A 19,180-nucleotide genomic window follows, 5' to 3' on the forward strand; every position below is an offset into this window, starting at 1 on the left:
TATTCTCTGCATCTTCCTTGTGTGTGTGTGGTTTTCTTGGCTTTGCTTACAGGAAGTAATATTTTCATCACTTGCCTACTTTGTAGGATTGTTGGGAGGAAAGCACTTTATCATCCCTAAAACACTTCTATAAATTCAAACTATTAACACTTATACTCTAGTACCATCGTGGCAAGGAGCTAGTGCTAGGTTCTTAAAGGTCATCAGTAAAGTCCTGGAAGGGCTTTAACCTAGGTCTGGGTTGGATGGCTTGGCGTCTGAGGACCATGTTACTCCAAGTTTACAATAATTATCCTTTCCACACCACTTGGGGCTAGGGACACGGTTTCCCCTAGAAAATCTGCGTAAAATTGTTTGGCCTTCTCTTCCTACCAGACAAGTCTGAAGTGTTATAATACTATACATATATTTTATGTATTTCTCAGTTTCTAAACTTTTTTCTCTATTGTTTTCTGGCCTTTGCATGTCATCTGTGCCTTATACAAAACTTCAAAATTCCCATTTAATTTCTTGTCTTGATGCAGAAGGGATAACGGTACATTTTTCAACCCTAGCTTTCAAAGACTTTTTAATAAGATATCTGTGTCAGTTTTTCTCAATTCAACATCACCTACTATGAACCAGGCACAGTATTAGAATCTTTAGATAGACCAAAAAAAAAAAAGAATTGTTCTTGCCCTTGGGGGAGCTTGCCTCCTACTGGAAGGAGAGAGTACATATACACATCCATAAATTCAGAGTAATTTAGGGAGAAAGTGACCACTAGTAGCTGGGGGTTAAGGAAATCATCATATAAGAGATGATCTCTCAACTTATTCTTAAGGGAAAGAAGATTCTGAGAAGCAGAAGGGAGGGGGGGACATAAATGCATTTCAAAGAAACGGAGGACAGCCTATGTTTTAAAAGACTTGGAAATGAAAGATGAAGTCTCAAGATCAGAAATCAGCCAGTTCTTTCTGTCCAACAGTTCTGGCTAGAACCCTGTGGTGTGAAAGATAGTCATATGAGATTAGTTAGTCAATAAGCATTTAATGAGTGCTGATTATGTGTTAGGCACTAAGGATACAAAGATAGGCAAAAAAAAAAAAAAAAAAAAAAGTTGCTGTTCTCAAAACTAATGTTTTCAGAGAGGCAGGTGGTAGCCATATTAAAGAGTTTTCCTGAACATAACTGGAAGTTCAAGGAAGCCATTGATTTTTTTTTTTAAAGAAGGGTACATACCTGTACTTAAAGGAAGATTATTTTGGCATTTGTATGAAGGACAGACTAGGTGCAACTATGTGGAGAAATGAGTAGTGTACCAGGTCTTCTTGCGTTCAAATCCAGCTTCAGACACTTACTAGCTGTGTGTCCCTGGCTAGTCACTTAACCCTATTTACCTTAGTTTTCTTATCAAACGAGCTGGAGAAGGAAATGGCAAATCGCTCCAGTATCTTTGACAAATGGGCTTACACAAATGAAATGAATGAACAGAAGTGAAGGAAGGAGTAGAGAGCTGAAAGATTGGAAGCAGGGAGATCCATTAGGGGACTACTGCAATAAATAGTATTGTAAGAGATCACAAAGACTATGATTAGTAGTGTCTGGTAAGTAGAAAAAGGAGGAGAGATTCAAGAGATATTATGGAGATAGAATCAACTGACTGACTCTGAGGTTGTGAATCAATATGACTAGAGAAATGGTGGTGACCCAAAAGCAGAAAGCTTAGAACAAGGAGGGTTAATGAGAAAAAATATTGAGGTCCATTTGGTGCATAACAAGTATGAGATGATTACAGGGCATCCAACTGGAGTGGTCTGGTAATAGTTGGCAATAGGAATGAATTCAGGAAGAAAGAAACCATGAGAGCTAGATGAGATAAGACCCTAAGAGAATGGAGAGATAGAATTAGAGAAAGAGAGACAGAACAAGACATGCAGAGATAGAGAGACATACACAGAGAGAAAGAGATAACTGCCCTTAGAGGAAGGCTCAAAATGGAGCTGATGCTGGGGAAGGGTGAGCTGTGGTTTGGTGACCCCAAAAAGGAAACTTGAGAAGGATCTGACACAAAGTCAGGAGGAGAATTAGGAGCAAGCAGCCAGTGCTTTAGAAGGCACAGATGGACAGAATATCCAGGAGGAGAGGAGGATCAACAGTGTGCAAAGCTGCAGTGAGGTCGAGATGGGAAAACAAAACTTGGAAGTGAGCAGGTAGGAGATTACAGGTGACCTTGGAGAGAGCAGCCTCTGCAGAGTGATGGAGTCAAAACCAGAAAGCAAAGGTAGAGAAGTAAGTGGGAGGTGAGAAGTACTTTTGTTAGAATCTTGGCTGGAGAGCTGAAAACAGCTTTAAAAGGACAATAGCTTGAGGGAGTGAAAGAGTTCAGTTAAAGATTTTTTAAAGACCTGGACCTGTTTATAGGCAATGGGGCAGGAGCCAGTAGATAAGGGAAGTCTGAAAAAGAGAAAAGAAGTCATCAAAGAGGTCTGTACTGAGAGGACATGGGAGGTGACAGAATCAAGGGCAGAGGAGCAGGCTTAGTTGACCTTGACAAGAAGGGGATCTTTTCCTCAGGGACTGTGGATGAAGAGTTGGAGAATGAGGACAGTTAATTTTGTGGTGTGGCATCATGAGAGGAGGGGCTCCTGGCTGGGCTGGAAGCTGGCCTTGGTTTTCTTAACCTTCCTATCAGTAGAAAGAGGATTGATACTGATAAAACTCACTGGGTCTTAATGATTATCACAATTAACAAAATAGTCTGATGCTTGTTTTGGGTCTGGGGAAATGCTAGGTTGAAGGGAGGCTCTAAAAGTCCCAAGTGAGTTTCAGTTTTCTTTCTTTCTTTTTTTTTAATAGCTTTTTACTATTTCAAATACATGCAAAGATAGTTTTCAACATTTCCTTTTACAAACCTTGTGTTCCAAACTTTTTTCCTGTCTCCCTCCTATCCCCTCCCACAGACAACAAGCAATCCGATATAGGTTAAAAGTGCAATAGCTAAATATGTGCATTCCTTCTAAGCATGTTTCCATATCAGTCATGCTGCACAAGGAAAACCAGATCAAAAGGTGAAAGAAGGAAAAAAATATGAGGGGAAAACCCAAACAAACAAACAACGAAAAGTGAAAATACTGTGCTTGCATCCACATTGCTCCATAGTTCTCTCTCTGAATGCAGATGGCTCTTTCCATCACAAGTCTCTTGGAATTGCCCTAAATCGAGGTTTCAGTTTTCTAAATGGAAAAGTAGCCTGGCTTTCTTCCCTGTGTGTCCCTGTACAGTCCTCTCACACCGCTTCTTCTCCCTCAACCACTTCTTCTCTGTACTCTTAGGAGGCTGACAAATGTGTAGCCTGTGTCCACTTCAAGGACCCCCCTTCCTGCGTGGCCCGATGCCCCAGTGGGGTGAAGCCCGACCTCTCCTTCATACCCATCTGGAAGTATCCAGATGATGAGGGCATTTGCCAGACCTGCCCCACCAACTGTACCCACTCGTGAGTTGGGGTCACTTACTACAGTGTTGGGGTTGGAGTAATCCATGCTTCCCTCTCTGTTAGTCTCTTATTTTTGCATGGGGGAATCAGAGGGGAATTGGAAGTGGGGTATTCTCTGAAATTTATTGTGAAAGGACATTGCTCTCTGACCTGACCCCTCTGAGACTTTTTTTTTAAACACTGGGGAGGGAAAATGTGGATTTGGTATATTTACCCTAATTCCCAGCCTCTCTACTGTAGGTCAGAAAAGGGGGGACAGATGGTAGTGTTTGGGGTGGGGAGCCTTCCTCCAGGCTAACACATGTTTTCCTGCAGCTGTACTGTATTGGATGAAAAAGGCTGTCCTGCTGAGCAGAAACCCAGGTGTGTTTGATCCCCAGGAGCTCCCTTGTTTTGTCCACAGAAAGGGTACTGGGGTCAGGGATGGCTAACCAAACACAACAGCCTTGTCCCGGCCAAGCCTCCTGCTCTCACCCCAGAGGACCTTTTAGTGTCCACCTTTCTACCCAAGTCCAAATGGCCACCTCCAACCTTCAGCTTTTGGCTGTCACCCCATCATCCAACTGGCCCGCCCAGGAGCCTCTCCTCCCTCACACACTGAGAAGCTGCTGCTGTGATGGTGGGGTCTCACCTCTCCTCTCTTCCTCTCCTGTCTCCCTCCAGCCCCGTGACCTCCATCATTGCTGGGGTGGTTGGGGTGCTTCTAGCCCTCATCATAGGCCTGATCATTGGCATCTTGATTAAGCGTCGGAAACAGAAGGAACGGAAGCACACCATGAGGAGGCTGCTTCAGGAGACAGAGGTGAGAAGGGAGGGTACAAAGATCCGGCAGGCCCTCAGTGAGTGGACAGCCAGCAGCCTCTGACAACCTCCCTCCCTTCCCTAGCTGGTGGAGCCCTTGACGCCCAGCGGAGCGCTGCCCAACCAAGCGCAGATGCGAATCCTAAAAGAGACAGAGCTGAGGAAAGTGAAGGTTCTTGGCTCTGGGGCCTTCGGCACAGTCTACAAGGTCAGCAATGGGGCTGGCCTGGAAAGGGTGGAGGGCAAAGTTTAAGGTGAGGGATAAAGCAAAGGGGTGAGAGTGGGCCGAAATCCCATCTCCCTGAATTCTCACATACAAATCATCATCCTCCTCATTGCCCCTCTGGACTATTGCATAGGTTCCTACATGTTTCTCCTTTCTCCAGCCCATCCTTCACACCGCTGTCAAAATGACTTTCCCTAAAGAGCTATGAAGTTCAAATCTGGCCTCAGACACTCAACACTTCCAGCTGTGTGACCTTGGGCAAGTCACTTTTTTTTTTTTTAATAGCCTTTTATTTACAGGATATATGCATGGGTAACTTTACAGCATTAACAATTGCCAAACCTCTTGTTCCAATTTTTCACCTCTTACCCCCCCCCCCCCCTAGATGGCAAGATGACCAGTAGATGTTAAATATATTAAAATATAAATTAGATACACAATAAGTATACATGACCAAAACGTTATTTTGCTGTACAAAAAGAATCAGACTCTGAAATATTGTACAATTAGCTTGTGAAGGAAATCAAAAATTCAGGTGTGCATAAATATAGGGATTGGGAATTCAATGTAATGGTTTTTAGTCATCTCCCAGAGTTCTTTTTCTGGGCATAGCTGGTTCAGTTCATTACTGCTCCATTGGAAATGATTTAGTTGATCTCGTTGCTGAGGATGGCCTGGTCCATCAGAACTGGTCATCATATAGTATTGTTGTTGAAGTATATAATGATCTCCTGGTCCTGCTCATTTCACTCAGCATCAGTTCGTGTAAGTCTCTCCAGGCCTTTCTGAAATTATCCTGTTGGTCATTTCTTACAGAACAGTAATATTCCATAATATTCATATACCACAATTTATTCAGCCATTCTCCAACTGATGGACATCCATTCAGTTTCCAGTTTCTAGCCACTACAAAAAGGGCTGCCACAAACATTCGTGCACATACAGGTCCCTTTCCCTTCTTTATGATCTCTTTGGGATATAATCCCAGTAGTAACACTGCTGGATCAAAGGGTATGCACAGTTTGATAACTTTTTGAGCATAGTTCCAAACTACTCTCCAAAATGGTTGGATTCGTTCACAACTCCACCAACAATGCATCAATGTCCCAGTTTTCCGCATCCCCTCCAACAATCATCATTATTTTTTCCTGTCATCTTAGCCAATCTGACAGGTGTGTAGTGGTATCTTAGAGTTGTCTTAATTTGCATTTCTCTGATTAATAATGACTTGGAGCATCTTTTCATATGATTAGAAATAGTTTCAATTTCTTCATCTGAGAATTGTCTGTTCATATCCTTTGACCATTTTTCAACTGGAGAATGGCTTGATTTTTTATAAATTAGAGTTAATTCTCTATATATTTTGGAAATGAGGCCTTTATCAGAACCTTTGACTGTAAAAATATTTTCCCAGTTTATTGCTTCCCTTCTAATCTTGTCTGCATTAGTTTTGTTTGTACAAAAACTTTTCAGTTTGGTATAATCGAATTGGGCAAGTCACTTAACCCCAATTGCCTCAGGGGAAAAAACCCTCCAGTGACTACCTCATTCATTGTCTCTAGGATAAAATATAAACCCTTTTATTTGGCATTTAAGCCTCTTCACCATCTCATTCCAGTCTATCTTTCCAGATTTTTTTTTTTTAACATTTTACTTTATTTAGCTTTTTATTTTCAAAATATATGCATAGTTTTCAACACCCACCCTTACAAAATCTAAATTTTTCTCCCTCTTCCCCCACTCCCTCCTAAGTAATTCAATATATGTTAAATGTGTGCAATTCTTCTACACATATTTCCACAATTATTATACTGCAAAAGAAAAATCAGCTCAAAAAGAAAAAAAGTAAAAAGGAAACAAAAAGCAAGCAAATAAAAACAAAAAAGGTGAAAATACTATGTTATGATCCACATTCAGTCTCTACAGTCCTTTTTCCTCCCCAAATTTATTATATAAAAAAGTAATCCCCTTGAAGAACTCTGCTGTCCAAACAAACTGTCCTGTTTTCAATCCCTCTCACCAAACATTTCATTTCTAGTCTCCATACCTTTGCAAAGGCTGTTCCCCATTCCTGGAGTGCATTCCCTTTATGACATTGGTTTTTACAATCCTTAGCTTCCATCTCTTTACAAGTTCCCTTTCTGAGCTTCTAGTACCTGACTTCTTGTACTTTACTTTGCACATATGCTGTATCTACTTATGATCTCTGAGTTTCTCTGATAGAATGTGACCCTTTTAGAAACTGGGATTTGTATCTTCACAGTTTTGAATATTTGCATAATGGGAGCTTCAAAAGTGCTTGTTTAATTCATTGGCCTTTTGATAAGGGATTAGGGATTAAGTCGAAGCCTTGAGGTAAAACCAGAGATCTGAGAAGAAGCCCGAGGGGTTTGGGAGAGGCAGAACTGGGTGGGATTGGTCTTCCCTTTCTAACTCCCACGTTTTCTCTTTTGTTCAGGGTATTTGGATCCCTGATGGTGAAAGTGTGAAAATCCCCGTGGCTATCAAGGTGTTGAGGGAAAACACATCCCCCAAAGCCAACAAGGAGATCTTGGATGTAAGGTTCTTGTCCCTTCACCCTCTCACCTGCACCCCAAGGATGTGGGATACCGCGGGGGCCCTTTGGGGAAGAGTCAGGACCCAAAGAAGACTGAATTTTGGTTCAGAAGACCTTGTTGGAATCTTGTCATTGCTACATGGAGCTAGCGTGACTTTGGCAAGTGACTGAGTTTCTCTGTGCCTCAGTTTCCCCCTCTGTAACTTGGGGAGGAAATTTGTTAGGAGATCTCGGAGAGAGTCCGAGTCCTCTGATTCCAGCCGTATAAGCTGTTGTTTAGCCTTTCTCTTTCTCTGTAGGTGAGGTTAGAGCAGCCTTCCCCACAGACATACTCACACCAGGTCATTGTATAGTAGGGATGGGGATCCCTATGACCTTCTAAGTCATCCTTGGGCCTCCAGGAAGCATACGTGATGGCAGGGGTCGGCTCGCCGTATGTGTCTCGCCTTCTGGGCATCTGCCTGACATCCACAGTGCAGCTAGTGACCCAGCTGATGCCCTATGGCTGCCTCCTGGACCACGTTCGGGAAAATCGAGGGCGGCTCTGCTCCCAGGACCTCCTCAACTGGTGTGTGCAGATTGCCAAGGTACGACACAGGGATGCCTCTCTCATGGCTGTCCCCCAATTTCCCCAAGATCTCCAAGAATGAGCCCCAAAATGTGCCTTTCCCACTCCTCAGGGCCTTCATGAGTGAACCCCAACATGTGTCCTCCAAGTCTTCCCCACCTCCCAAGACCTTCATGGATGAACCCCAACATGTGTCCTCCATGCTTCCCTCGCCACGACTTCCATGAATGAGCCCCAATAAGTGTCCTCCATCTTTCCCCACCCCCCAAGACCACAAATGAACCCCAACATGTGTCCTCCAAGCCTTCCCCACTCCCAAGACCTCCATGAATGAGCCCCAACATCTCCCCATTCCTTTGTTGCCACCTCCTGACTCCCACCTGCCTCAGTTTCTGGGAGAAGGCCATGGATTTGTAAACTGCTGCATTAACAGACTTGTTAGAGGTGGGGGCATTCGGCAGGGTCTGTGCCTCCAGAACTGAGCAGGAAGGAAAATTATCTAGAGAAAGCGGGACTGGTATGAGAAGCTCCACAAACCCTTCGGATCCCGTCCTCTGCTTCTGATCTAGGGGATGAACTACCTGGAGGAGGTTCGGCTAGTGCACAGAGACCTGGCTGCCAGAAATGTGCTGGTCAAGAGTCCCAACCACGTCAAGATCACAGACTTCGGACTGGCCAGGCTCTTGGACATCGATGAGACAGAGTACCACGCAGATGGGGGCAAGGTGAGGGGCTGCTGGCAGGGAGGGGGAGGGAGCGCCTTGTGGGCAGTGCCTTCCTGGAAGAAAGATGAAGCGGGGCCTCACCCCAACCCTGGGGGTGGTCTGTGTGACTCTGCTGTCTCCCCACGCAGGTCCCCATCAAGTGGATGGCCCTGGAGTCCATTCTCTGCCGGAGATTCACCCATCAGAGCGATGTGTGGAGCTACGGTGAGAGCAGCAAAGTGCCCTTATTAAGGAGGGCTTCACTTTGTCCTAAGGAGCTTTTGTATGATTTTGGCAAATTGCTTAAAGAGCAGTTTGTGGCTTGTACTTTGGGGAAACTATTGGAAATGGGAAAGAGAATGGGAATGGGAAGATAATAACGCAGAGACCAACCAGAAAATTCCTATAATAGTGCAGGCAAGGGGTAATAAGGATCTGACAAGGGAGGTGGGGGGCCACTGAGGGCCCAGCTTCATCCTTTTATCCACGAGAAATCCAGGCCTCAGACGCATTAAATGGTAGGCTCAGGTTCACAATTAATGTCTGATTCTGGATTTGAATTTGGCTCTTTCTGAGCCCGGGTCTTGCATTCAGTCTAGGACACCACGGATGCAGGGGCAGAACTGAGTCACTTGGAGTAGGGATGAGGGAGAGGGAGAGGGGAGGCTGTGAGTCTGGTCAGTCGGAAGGAGAGTGGGGCCTTCAACACAACTGGGGAATTTTTGGAGGCGGGGAGGGTTTCAGGGTGTGGATGGGGAGAGGTGGGACCAGTTTGGGCCGTAATTATTAATAATTAATAATTGTCTGGACAGCCAATCAGAGGCGTGTGCTTAGTAATCCGAGACAAATTCAGGAGAAGGGCTAAGTCTGGATGTTTAGCTTTGGGAATCATCTATTTAGAGAAAATAATTGAACCCAGGGGAACTGATGAGATCATTGAGGAGAAGATGAGAGGGCCCAGCATGGGGCCGTAGGGAACATTCACAGTTGGGTGATGAACCAAGAAAGAAGACTGAGGAAAATCAGTCAGACCGAGAGGAGGGGAATCGGAAAGAGTAACAGCGCCAAAGCTGAGTGAGGAATCTCCCAGAGGAAGGTGGTCAGCAAGGAGAAAAACCATGGGATCAAGGAGGAAGAGGGCTGAACTGCTTTAGAATTGGGAGCCTTGGAGAAAGCAGCTTCTGCAGAGGGCGGGATGGCCAAGGGTTAAAAAGTGAATGGAAGGGAAGGAACAAGGATTAATTAGCATCCTCAAAACAGCCCTAGGAGGGGAGTGGTAATATTAAACCCATTTTTGAGTTGAGAAAACTGAGGCAGATAGAGGTGAAGTGATTCACTAGGACCACAAATATAGCTGAGGAAATATTGAACTCAGGACTTCCCGACTCTAGGCCCAAAGCTCTATTCATTGCACCCCCTAGCTGGGAGGTGAGGAAGTGAAGTTAACAAATGTTTACCAAATGTGTGATTTGTTAAATGCTGTGATTTCTTGCAAAATTATAGGGACGTGGGAAGGAAGGGGGTACGGAGTGGGTGATAAGAAGAGATGGGAGTGTAGGATGGCCAGGACGCCTGTGATTACATTAGTAAATGATTAGTAAAAATTCGGGAAAGGAACTCCCTATATAGAATACTTCCCCTCTTGAAGTGGGCTGACACCTTCTCTGAAACTTTATAATCTTAGGAAAGTGAGAGGTTACACTCGAATCCAGGTTTTCCTGGCTTGGAGGCCTGCTGACTGCCTCCGGGATGAGGGAGACCATCATCCCCACAACCAAGGGAAACCGGGTCCTTAGAAAGGGGGAAATGGAAAGGGGAAGGCTAAGGCTCCACGTCTCTCGGGTCCATCATGCTAAAATGGGATTGAGGGAGAGACACCAGAGCAGACTGACAGCCTGTCTCCTCCCATCCACCCCCTCCTTCCCTTCTCTGCCTGTAAGATCCTCCTCACCCCAGCCAAGCTCAAGGACCTCAGGGCCTACAGCCGTTCCTACTGTTCTGAGGACTTCTCTCTCTCTCTCTCTCTCTCTCCTCTCAGGGGTGACAGTGTGGGAACTGATGACCTTTGGGGCCAAACCATATGAGGGGATTCCAGCTCGAGAGATTCCGGACCTGCTGGAGAAGGGGGACCGGCTGCCTCAGCCCCCTGTCTGCACCATCGATGTCTACATGATCATGGTTAAATGTAGGGGACAAGGCCATAATTCTCAACATTGTGTTACTCACATTTATAGAGTCTGACAGTTTATGAAGCATTTTCTTCCAGATATTCCTGTGAGCTACAGAGTGTAGGTGATGTTGTTAAATTCAGTTTACAGATGAGGAAACTGAGTTTCAGAAAAGTTAACTAACAGGGTCACATGGCTGGTGATCATGGGAACCAAGGCTTGAACTAGGATTTTCAGAAGGTGCTTTTTATGAAGTCCTGAATAAAAGGAGCTTCTGTGGGTTTATTTCTTCAATTTTCTCATTCAGAAAAAGGAGACTATAATAGTATCCCTCCAGGTTTATTGTGCAGATCAAATGAGAGATAAAATATGTAGTTTATTAAATCCTAAAAACATTATTTTGAGCAGGAAAGGACCTTTATAGGTCATCCAATTGAACCCCTGCAATTTATGGATAACCAAAGATAAAACACAGTCAGAGAAACAGTAACAGAGCCAGGGTTTGAATTCAAAACACAGACGCACTTGAATGCAAGTCAGAGAAGGCCTGGCCCAAAGGGTGGCTCAAGCACCGTGGATGGACTTCCTGTCTTTGGCAAACCAACAATTTCTCTGGCTGCTGAGCTGGCTGCTCTTTTGTTCCCCTATGCCAGGTTGGATGATTGACTCTGAGTGTCGGCCTCGGTTCCGGGAACTGGTTACTGAATTTTCACGAATGGCCCGAGACCCTCAGCGCTTTGTGGTCATTCAGGTACTAGGACTCCAAACTGCCCCCAAGCTGCATTCTACCCTGTCCACACAGGAAAGGGGCAAAACTGAACAGCAGAAGTCCCCTGCTCCCCCAGGATTTTCCCTCAACTTATCATAGCCTCCCCTTTATCCTTCCCAAACCCACCCCTACAGCAAAATATTTCTTTCTTAAAACTCTATGATGTTATGTCCCTTGCCTCCGATTTTTGTATCCAACCAAGTGAGCACGATTGTCCTATTCCCAAATTAGAATGAGGATTCTGGCCCAGCCAGCCCCCTGGACAGCACTTTCTACCGCTCACTGTTGGAGGAAGACGACATGAGTGACTTAGTGGATGCAGAAGAATACCTGGTGCCCCAGCAAGGCTTCTTCTGCCCTGACCCTCCCTTGGCTCCAGGGCCTGGAGGCACTGCCCATCGAAGGCACAGAAGTTCTTCTACGAGGGTAAGGGGGTGGGGACAATGTCCATTGGGAAGGGAACCCCCAGCCTGTTCCCATCTTGTGTCTCCAGCCCAAAATGACTCCCCTTCATTCACACCCTCACAATGACCTATTCTTGCCCCCAGAGTGGTGGGGAGCTTCCAGGAGGACTGGAAGGTGCTGAAGAGGACCCTCCACAATCTTCAGCAGAACCTTGGGAAGCAACTGGTTCTGATGTGTTTGATGGGGACCCTGGAGGGAGCCCTAAGGGACTAAAGGGACTCCCCCCTAGAGACCTCAGCCCCCTGCAGCGCTACAGTGAGGATCCGACAGGACCACTGACCCCTGAGATGGATGGCTATATTGTCCCACCCGTCTGTGGCCCCCTGCCTGGTATGGTCACCCCGATCTGGAAGCTAGGATTAAGTGACTTGCCCAAGGTCACACAGCTAGCGTTACATGTCTGAGGACAGATTTGAACTCAGGTCTTCCTGACTTCAGTGACAGTGCTCTACCCACTGCTCCATCAAGCTGTCCCATGAACCTTTTTCTTAAAGGCTTTGAGCTAGTTCTGGAGGGAGGAGGGACCTTTCCTAAGCCAAGATCTAAGTACTCTCCCAGAGAGGAAAACTCTCTTTCTGGTAGGGATATATAGTTCAATTTCTCTGACATTCAGGATTTTTTTTCTTCAACAGAATACGTGAACCAGCCAGAGGTGCACCTACCACCCTCTTCTCCCCGGGAGGGGACCCTGACTCCCCCTCACCCATCCAACTCCACCTTGGAACGTCCCAAGTTGCCTCCTCCAGGGAAGAATGGAGTGGTCAAAGACACATTTACCTTTGGCGCAGCTGTGGAGAACCCCGAGTACTTGGCCCCCCATGGTGGGGGTCCCCTTCATCTTCCTCCAACTTTCTCCAGCCCAGCCTTTGACAACCTCTACTACTGGGACCAGGATCCCCCTGATCGAGGAGCTGCCCCTAATGGCTTTGCAGGGACCCCCACAGCCGAGAACCCTGAGTACTTGGGTTTGGATATGCCTGTGTGATCTCTGGAAGACCCAGATGCTGAGAACCTTTGAAACTCTGCAATGCACTTATCATGTTGGGGGGTGGGGGGAAAGACCATGCCCCTCAGTCTCCCTATCTGGCCAGAGCGAGGGGGATTGTCCAACAAGACAGGATTCTGGGTCACTACTATCACATTGTCCCTTCTGGCAGCTTTGAGGTCCCCAGCCCCTGCTGGGAGTCTATTTATTGGTTTCCGAGCTCCAAACACCTATACTGGAATTTTGGTTTGGAACATGACTGCAATTCAGGTGTACATGGTCAATTTTCTTCAGTGGACACGTGCCCCAGGCCATCTCCTGCTCCTTCTGCTCCTGGGTGCCCCAGCTATGGTTCCCACAGCAAGGGACATCAGAGATGTCCAAGGGGAGATAGAAAAAAGACATGCACTCAGAGATAATGCACTTCCATCTCCAGAGACTGAGCACCCAACTGACTTGTTTCTGCCCCAAATGGACGATGGAGGCAAAGAGGGCGTTGGGAGTAGGGGAAGGACCTCCAGATCCCCAAATCCCTTGTACATTGTTTCCTTGGAATTTATTTTTTTTTTTTTTTAAATTTCTTTTTTTAATGATGAGAGGAGGGTGTAGAAGTGCACTATCTTCTCTGCAAATATATTTTGGAAAACAGCTGGGCTCCTGGCCTGTGTCTGGGGATCCACTTTTCACTCACCCTGTCCTTTGTAGCTTACACACATCATCGGCCCTGTCCAAGGGGCGGCAGGGCCCTGACAAGAACTGGATGATGGGGGCAGGGTGAGCAATAAGGTCTGAAACCCCTTCTCCAAGACAAATCCCGGGGAATGCAAGGTCTGAGTGAAATGAGCTGGATTTAGTCCAGGTGTGAGGGGTAGCAGAGTGGCTTAGTGAATACTGCGCCTTAGAGACAAGGAAGATCTGACACACAAAGTCTCTCTCTGACACATACTAGCTGTGTAACCTTGGGCTGGAAACTCTAAATACTGAAATGCTTCAGGCAACTCTCTGAGGAACTTTTGCTCGGGAGTTCCTTATGCTGATGAAATCACTGGCCTGGACCAATAAATACATAAATAAGTACTACGGAAACTTCAGAATGAGAAGACCCCCTTCCCTGGGGGTCTCCAAGCAAAGGAGAACTATGTGAACTTGGGGAAGGAGCCATTAAATACAATGGAACAGACCACTGAGCTCCGCCAAGTCTGTTTCTTGATAAGCATTACAATCCCCTGGTAGAAAAGCAGGGTTACCTGTGTGTTTGGGGTGGAGGACCGGGACAGGGAAGGACAGTTGCTCAAAGTCGGCTTTCTGTGCATTTCCCCCCCCCCCCCCTTTTTCCTTGGTGCTCCTTCCAGTTGAATGCTTTCTAAGCTGAGAAGACACCTCCCAGAAGGAGCCCAGCCGTCACCTCCCACCTCAAGCTGGATATACACAGAGGGGAAAGAGTAGCAGTGTCACTTTATTGCCAACAATTAGTGTTTCCCCTAGAGTAAGGGGATGTTGTGTGTGGGAAATAAATTAGAAGTTTGGTGGCACCTCGTTGGCACTGCCAGGCAAGGGAGGGTACAGGCATCTTTGAGGCACTGTGTGTGTGCGTGCGGGCACGCATTTGTACGTATGACGTTCCTATGAAACACTGGGGGTGGGGAGGGAGGGGCTCTCCCCTCTCCTGAACCCTCTGGGATGGGGGAGGCAGCCAGGCTGGTACCTGGAGTCTCCAAGGCTCTTGCCCCTGGCTTCATCAAGAAGTTGGCCGGCATCTCTCAGCACAGGCGGGCAGGGAGAGGGGAACAAGACCAGGAAGGCTGGAGGGGACCAAGGCTCGGTCAATGAGATGGGCTCTCGTCCTGACCTCCACGGAGGGAGGACTTGGTGAAGATGGAGAGGATGCCGCTGTGCGAGGGGCACCCAGGACAGAGGGCGTGGGGAAGGAGCCCTGGCCTTGACGGCTCACAGGATGACACAGGGGGGGCGGCTATTGGTGATCTTTTGCAGAGGCTCTCCGCTACTGGCTCTTCGGATAGCCTCGATGAGCTGAGGGAAGAGAAGGGGAATTGGTGAGAGGGCATGGAACGAACCCCCCCATCATCCCCTCCCCGCTGCTACTCACATCCTTTTCGTAGGGAAACCCCCCATTCTCCAGCTTGGAAAAGACCAACTGCCCATTGATCTCAATCTCGAAGGCTCCTAGTGGGAAGAAAGGGGAAAGAGCTTGAGGGGTCAGAGATCAGGAGGAGCCTTCCCCTCCCCCCCACCCCATTCCTTGGATCCTACAATCCCATCCCACTCCCTGGGCTTCTGCTTCCTCAGAACCAGCTACTACTAAAGTCACCTCAGTCCAGGAAAAGACTTGGGCCGAAGGGACTGGTAGTCTGCACAGGCAGCACCTGGAGACCCAGGTCTCCTCCTTGTGTCCTGTGCTAGTCGCCAGAAGGCCCACGCTTACCCGACACACTGGCCTTCTGGCTATCCCAGGAACAAGATCCTCCTCTCTTGGTGCTAGGCCTTCTCTGACTGATGCTCAGCCTGGAATGCTCTCCCTCCTCCACCCCAACGACTGACCTTGGCTTCCGTTAATCACAACTAAGATCCCAATTTCTATAGGAAGCCTTCCCTAGTCCCTCTTAATTCCAGAACCTTCCTTCTGTCAATTATTTCCTATTTATCCTGCATGTAGCTTGTCTGTATATATTTGTTTGCATGTGGTCTCTCCCGCTGGATTGTAAGCTCCTTGAGGGCAGGCCCTGCCTTTTGCCCCTTTGTATCTCCAGCACAGCCTCTGGCACATAAGAAGCACTTAATGTATTTAATGAATTGAATCAGATGCATACCTGGGAAAGACACTTTACTACAGAAGCTAGAAGGGCCCTTCAAACTCAATAATTCATTTTTACAGAGGGTCAAACAGCTTCAAAGAAGTTAAATGATTTGCCCAACGTCACAAAGTAGGGGTGGTCAGAAATGAACCAAGGTCTAATGGATGCTGATGACCTTTTCATTATTCTGCGTAATTTTCTTTAATCACTCATCTCTGAATCTTTATTGTCCCCATCTGTACAAGAGGACACAAAATCCTTACCTTGATGGAGCTACTTGGGGAATCAAAGGAAATAAAGCCTATGAAAGCACATTGTCTTGATGGACTTGAACTGATATTATCCCAGTCACTTCAGGCCCAATCTTGCTAAATTAGGTTTCCCAGGCTGGCCATTGCCTTTTCTACCACAGTAGCTCACAATGCCTACCTGCTCAATGGCACCGGGTTTTCTGAGAGGAAGTGACTCACAGACAAAACTGGGGGTGCAGGGATCTGGATTTTGTCTTTGCCTCTCTTGTGATTTACATGTGGCAGGAGCTGTGCGAATGCTGGTTGGATGGACAGGGATTGAGGACCCCCCCCCCTCCCCTTTTCCTAATGTAAAACCTCCCAAGTCCTGTCCTTGCCCAGTGCCTCCCACCCCCGGTTCCAAGGATTTCCTTCCATATCTCCCCTACCCCTTAATGCTCCTCACCAGTGCCCCCAAGGCGTGACTCAATCTCAATGCCAGGGTATTCTTCCTTCACAGCACTAGCCAGCTCCAGGTAGGTGGACTCAAAGCCACAGGGTTTGCTGCAGGAGCAAGAGTTTGGGAGTTTTGTTTTTTAGGAAAGAAGAGAAGAGGAAGGAAGATAAAGAGTTGAAAAGAAAGGAGGTAAGAGGAAGGGGGAAAAGATGAGGGGAAAGGAGGGGACAGATGAGTAGAGAAAAGGGAGAAGGAGAGATAAAGGAAGGGGAGAAGAGACGAGAGGGAAACAAAGGAAGGAGAGTGGAAGGATAAAGGAAGAAAAGGAAGTAAAGGGAATGGGAGGGATGAAAGAAGGAAAGAGGGATGATAGGACCAGAGATGAGGAATGAATAAGGGGAAGGAAAAAAGGGGATGGAGAGAAAGGGGAGGGATAAAAGGAGAGGGGAAGAAGATGAGGTAAAGGCAGAAGAGGGAGGAATGGAGAGAGGAGAAGGAGGTAAGAGAGGAGGGATGGTGGTAGAAAAGGGAAGGGGAGGGATGAGGGAGATAAAAAAAGGGAAATGAAGGGAAGGGAGGGAAAGAGAAGAGAGGAAGGGGAGGGGGAGAAGGAATAGAGAAGGGGAGGAAGAAGGAGGAGTAGGGGAGAGGAGGATGGAGGGCTGAGGGGGAGAGAGAGGGAAGAAAAAGGAAGTCATGAGGGAGGGAGAGGAGGGAAGAGAAATGGGGAGGGGAGGAGGAAGGAGGAATAGAGGAGAAGAAAAAGGGGAAGGCAGAAGAAGGAGGAGAGAGGATTAAGCAGGAGATTGGGGAGGAGAGAGGAGGGATAGAGGAGAGGAGGGAGAAGGGAGAAGGGAAGGATAGGGTAGGGAAGAGGGAGGAGGGAGAGGAGAGGGAGGAGGGATAGAGGAGGGAAGAGGGAGGAGGGAGAGAGAGGGAGGAGGGAGGGGGAGGGAGGAGGAGGGGGGGAGGGAGGAAGGGAGGGAGGAGGGAGGGGAGGGAGGAGGGAGGGGAGGGAGGAGGGATAGGGGAGGGGAGGGGGAGAAGGGCAGGAGGGCAAGGGCAGGAGAAGATCCCCCCCAGCGCCCCCCTCACCAGTACTCCACCACGATGCGGACCCCGCTGCCCGGCAGGGGCTCCCCGGGAGTGGGCACTACGAGCTCGTCCCCGGGCTCCCCGCTCATGGCTCCGCTCCGACTCTGGCCCCGCTCCGCTCAGCTGCGCTCCCCCGCCGGCCCGAGCCCAGCCAGACAGGTAGGCGGACCGACTGAAGCAGGAGCCCGCAGACCCGCCGCCGCTTCCGGGTGTGACGTAGTGCCGGTTCACGTCACGCGCGGCCAGTCCGGGGGCGGGGCCATCCGGGGGCGGGACCTTCCGGAGGCGGGTCACGCGGGGCGGGGCTCTCCGAGGGCAGGGCCAGGCTTGCCCTCTGAACGGCTGGCGGGGAGGCAGCGCCCTCTGTTGGGAGTCCTTATCTTTCCAGGCAGAAGCCCCGGGACTCCTCGGCGCCCACCAGCAGCCCTGCTTTCCCCTCTCCGTGCCTGCTCTCCGTAACTACGAACTACGACTGAGTTCCCGTGGGTCGAAGTCCGGCCCGCGCTTTATAAGCCCTCCCAGCGCCTTCCCTGCACGCGAGCGCCTCCTTCAGTTTCTTGTCAACAACATGGTGGGTGGGGTCTGTCTCGGCCCGCCTTTGCCGAACGCTCTCCGAGGGCGGGGCTGGGCCTTGTCTGAAGAAGTCCCCTTCAGTGCGCAGGAGCGGACTCTGCGCGCAGGGTTCCTCAAACTGCGGCCGCGGGCCAGACTCCCCCAGGGCTACAAAGTGTCTTTATTTAAAGGCCCACGAAACAAAGTTTCTGTTTTCACCATAGTCCGGCCCCCAACGGTCTGAGGGACGGTGAACTGGCCCCTATTTAAAAAGTAGGCCCCCTGCCGGCGCCCCGCGGGAACTTAGCTTCTTGTGGAACCCAACCTTGGGAAACCTGGCTCCGGGACTCAGTCTCCACTCCTGTAAAACGGGAAACTGCTTTCCTCAGGCTGGCAGCTTTCGGGCCTTAGCGGACGAAGTGCGCGCGCCTGCGTGTCTGGTGCATTCTAGAGCCCCCCGTTCCAGGAAGTTTCCAGCTCTTTCTTCTTAGAGGGTTTTTCTGTGAAATGCAGGGGCTGGACCAGGCCGCCTCTGAGCCCCCTTCTAGATGTAGGGTCCGAAGAGACTTCTTGGCACAAGTACCAAGAAAGGGCAGCCACCGCCCCAAGTCAGAGCGCAGGGAGAGGAGGCACTTAATTGAGAACACACTTGATTATCTGCAGAACAGGGATAATGACGCCTACGAGGGCCTACGTCACAGTACTTGTTTCGAAGATCCAATTAGATAATAGAAAGTACTCCGAAAACTTAGAAACGTCCCAGCCCCGTCCGCAGCAGCGACGCTGCCGATAGGTGATGATTATTGCTGACATTAGGCGCCGTTCATACCAGACATCGGTGGCCTTCGGAAGGGAGAGGAGTCAGGGCCGTTACCGGCAGCAGAATGATGATACGGCTACTTCTTCCCCGAGTCACAGCGCGGGGCGGCCCTCTTCTCAGTGCTTGTAACGAGGTGGACAGAGGTGACAAGGAAAGTCCAGATGAGCCCATTCATTCAGAACTGTCAGATGGCCTAAGGGCCTCAGTCAGGATCCTATTTGTATTTTGTAGGGAGCACATAGCAGGTGCTCCCTTGTTAAGCGGGATGAAGGGGGTTTTGAGGGCTAATTGGATATACATGGATTTTTAAATTTGGAAAGAAGCTGTTTAATTCTGTTCCCCAATTTTACAAAGAAACTGAAGTCCCGTTGAAATGACGCACCCAGCGTCACAGAGCCAAGATTTTAACCCAGACACCTCTGATTCCAAATACATCTTTTTCCTATTTTCAACACTTTGCCTCCAGAGGATCTCATTCTCGTAAACAGGTAACTG

The 19,180-nt window shown here is 48.4% G+C and overlaps 3 protein-coding genes across 4 annotated transcripts in view; 2 read left to right on the top strand and 1 right to left on the bottom strand.

Annotated features, from left to right (window-relative positions):
• ERBB2 (erb-b2 receptor tyrosine kinase 2) overlaps positions 1 to 13,657 on the top strand; it is a 36,095-nt gene extending 22,438 nt beyond the window's left edge. For both annotated transcript variants that reach the window (XM_031966192.1, XM_012548369.3), the window contains 13 exons: positions 3,315 to 3,475; positions 3,791 to 3,838; positions 4,139 to 4,277; positions 4,362 to 4,484; positions 6,961 to 7,059; positions 7,461 to 7,646; positions 8,197 to 8,352; positions 8,481 to 8,556; positions 10,370 to 10,516; positions 11,153 to 11,250; positions 11,500 to 11,694; positions 11,817 to 12,063; positions 12,366 to 13,657. In XM_031966192.1, the coding sequence (XP_031822052.1) occupies positions 3,315 to 3,475; positions 3,791 to 3,838; positions 4,139 to 4,277; positions 4,362 to 4,484; positions 6,961 to 7,059; positions 7,461 to 7,646; positions 8,197 to 8,352; positions 8,481 to 8,556; positions 10,370 to 10,516; positions 11,153 to 11,250; positions 11,500 to 11,694; positions 11,817 to 12,063; positions 12,366 to 12,718 (2,028 nt within the window). In that variant the 3' untranslated portion in view covers positions 12,719 to 13,657. The remainder of the gene's footprint in view (positions 1 to 3,314; positions 3,476 to 3,790; positions 3,839 to 4,138; positions 4,278 to 4,361; positions 4,485 to 6,960; positions 7,060 to 7,460; positions 7,647 to 8,196; positions 8,353 to 8,480; positions 8,557 to 10,369; positions 10,517 to 11,152; positions 11,251 to 11,499; positions 11,695 to 11,816; positions 12,064 to 12,365) is intronic.
• A 498-nt stretch (positions 13,658 to 14,155) lies between these two features.
• Positions 14,156 to 17,531, bottom strand: MIEN1 (migration and invasion enhancer 1). Its single transcript, XM_031966196.1, has 4 exons — positions 17,314 to 17,531; positions 16,228 to 16,325; positions 14,826 to 14,902; positions 14,156 to 14,749 (listed from the first exon to the last, which is right to left on the bottom strand). Exons 1-4 carry the CDS (start codon positions 17,400 to 17,402, stop codon positions 14,666 to 14,668), a joined length of 348 nt encoding a protein of 115 aa, XP_031822056.1. The 5' UTR covers positions 17,403 to 17,531; the 3' UTR covers positions 14,156 to 14,665.
• Positions 17,532 to 18,060: 529 nt separating this feature from the next.
• Positions 18,061 to 19,180, top strand: part of GRB7 (growth factor receptor bound protein 7) — a 36,827-nt gene continuing 35,707 nt past the window's right edge. Inside the window, exon 1 of the mRNA XM_031966194.1 lies at positions 18,061 to 19,173. The gene's annotated coding sequence lies outside the window, so the exon portion shown is untranslated. The remainder of the gene's footprint in view (positions 19,174 to 19,180) is intronic.

Source organism: Sarcophilus harrisii, chromosome 4 (assembly GCF_902635505.1).
Source record: "Sarcophilus harrisii chromosome 4, mSarHar1.11, whole genome shotgun sequence".
Lineage (NCBI taxonomy): Eukaryota > Metazoa > Chordata > Mammalia > Dasyuromorphia > Dasyuridae > Sarcophilus > Sarcophilus harrisii.

Bases quoted from the DNA above. Each gene is read 5' to 3' on its own strand.
- MIEN1 (XM_031966196.1), bottom strand. From the start codon at position 17,402: ATGAGCGGGGAGCCCGGGGACGAGCTCGTAGTGCCCACTCCCGGGGAG. The intron at 14,903-16,227 runs GTGAGGAGCATT...TCTTCCCACTAG, and splicing joins GTCACGCCTTGGGGGCACTG to GAGCCTTCGAGATTGAGATC. The intron at 14,750-14,825 runs GTGAGTAGCAGC...CTCTTCCCTCAG, and splicing joins GGTTTCCCTACGAAAAGGAT to CTCATCGAGGCTATCCGAAG.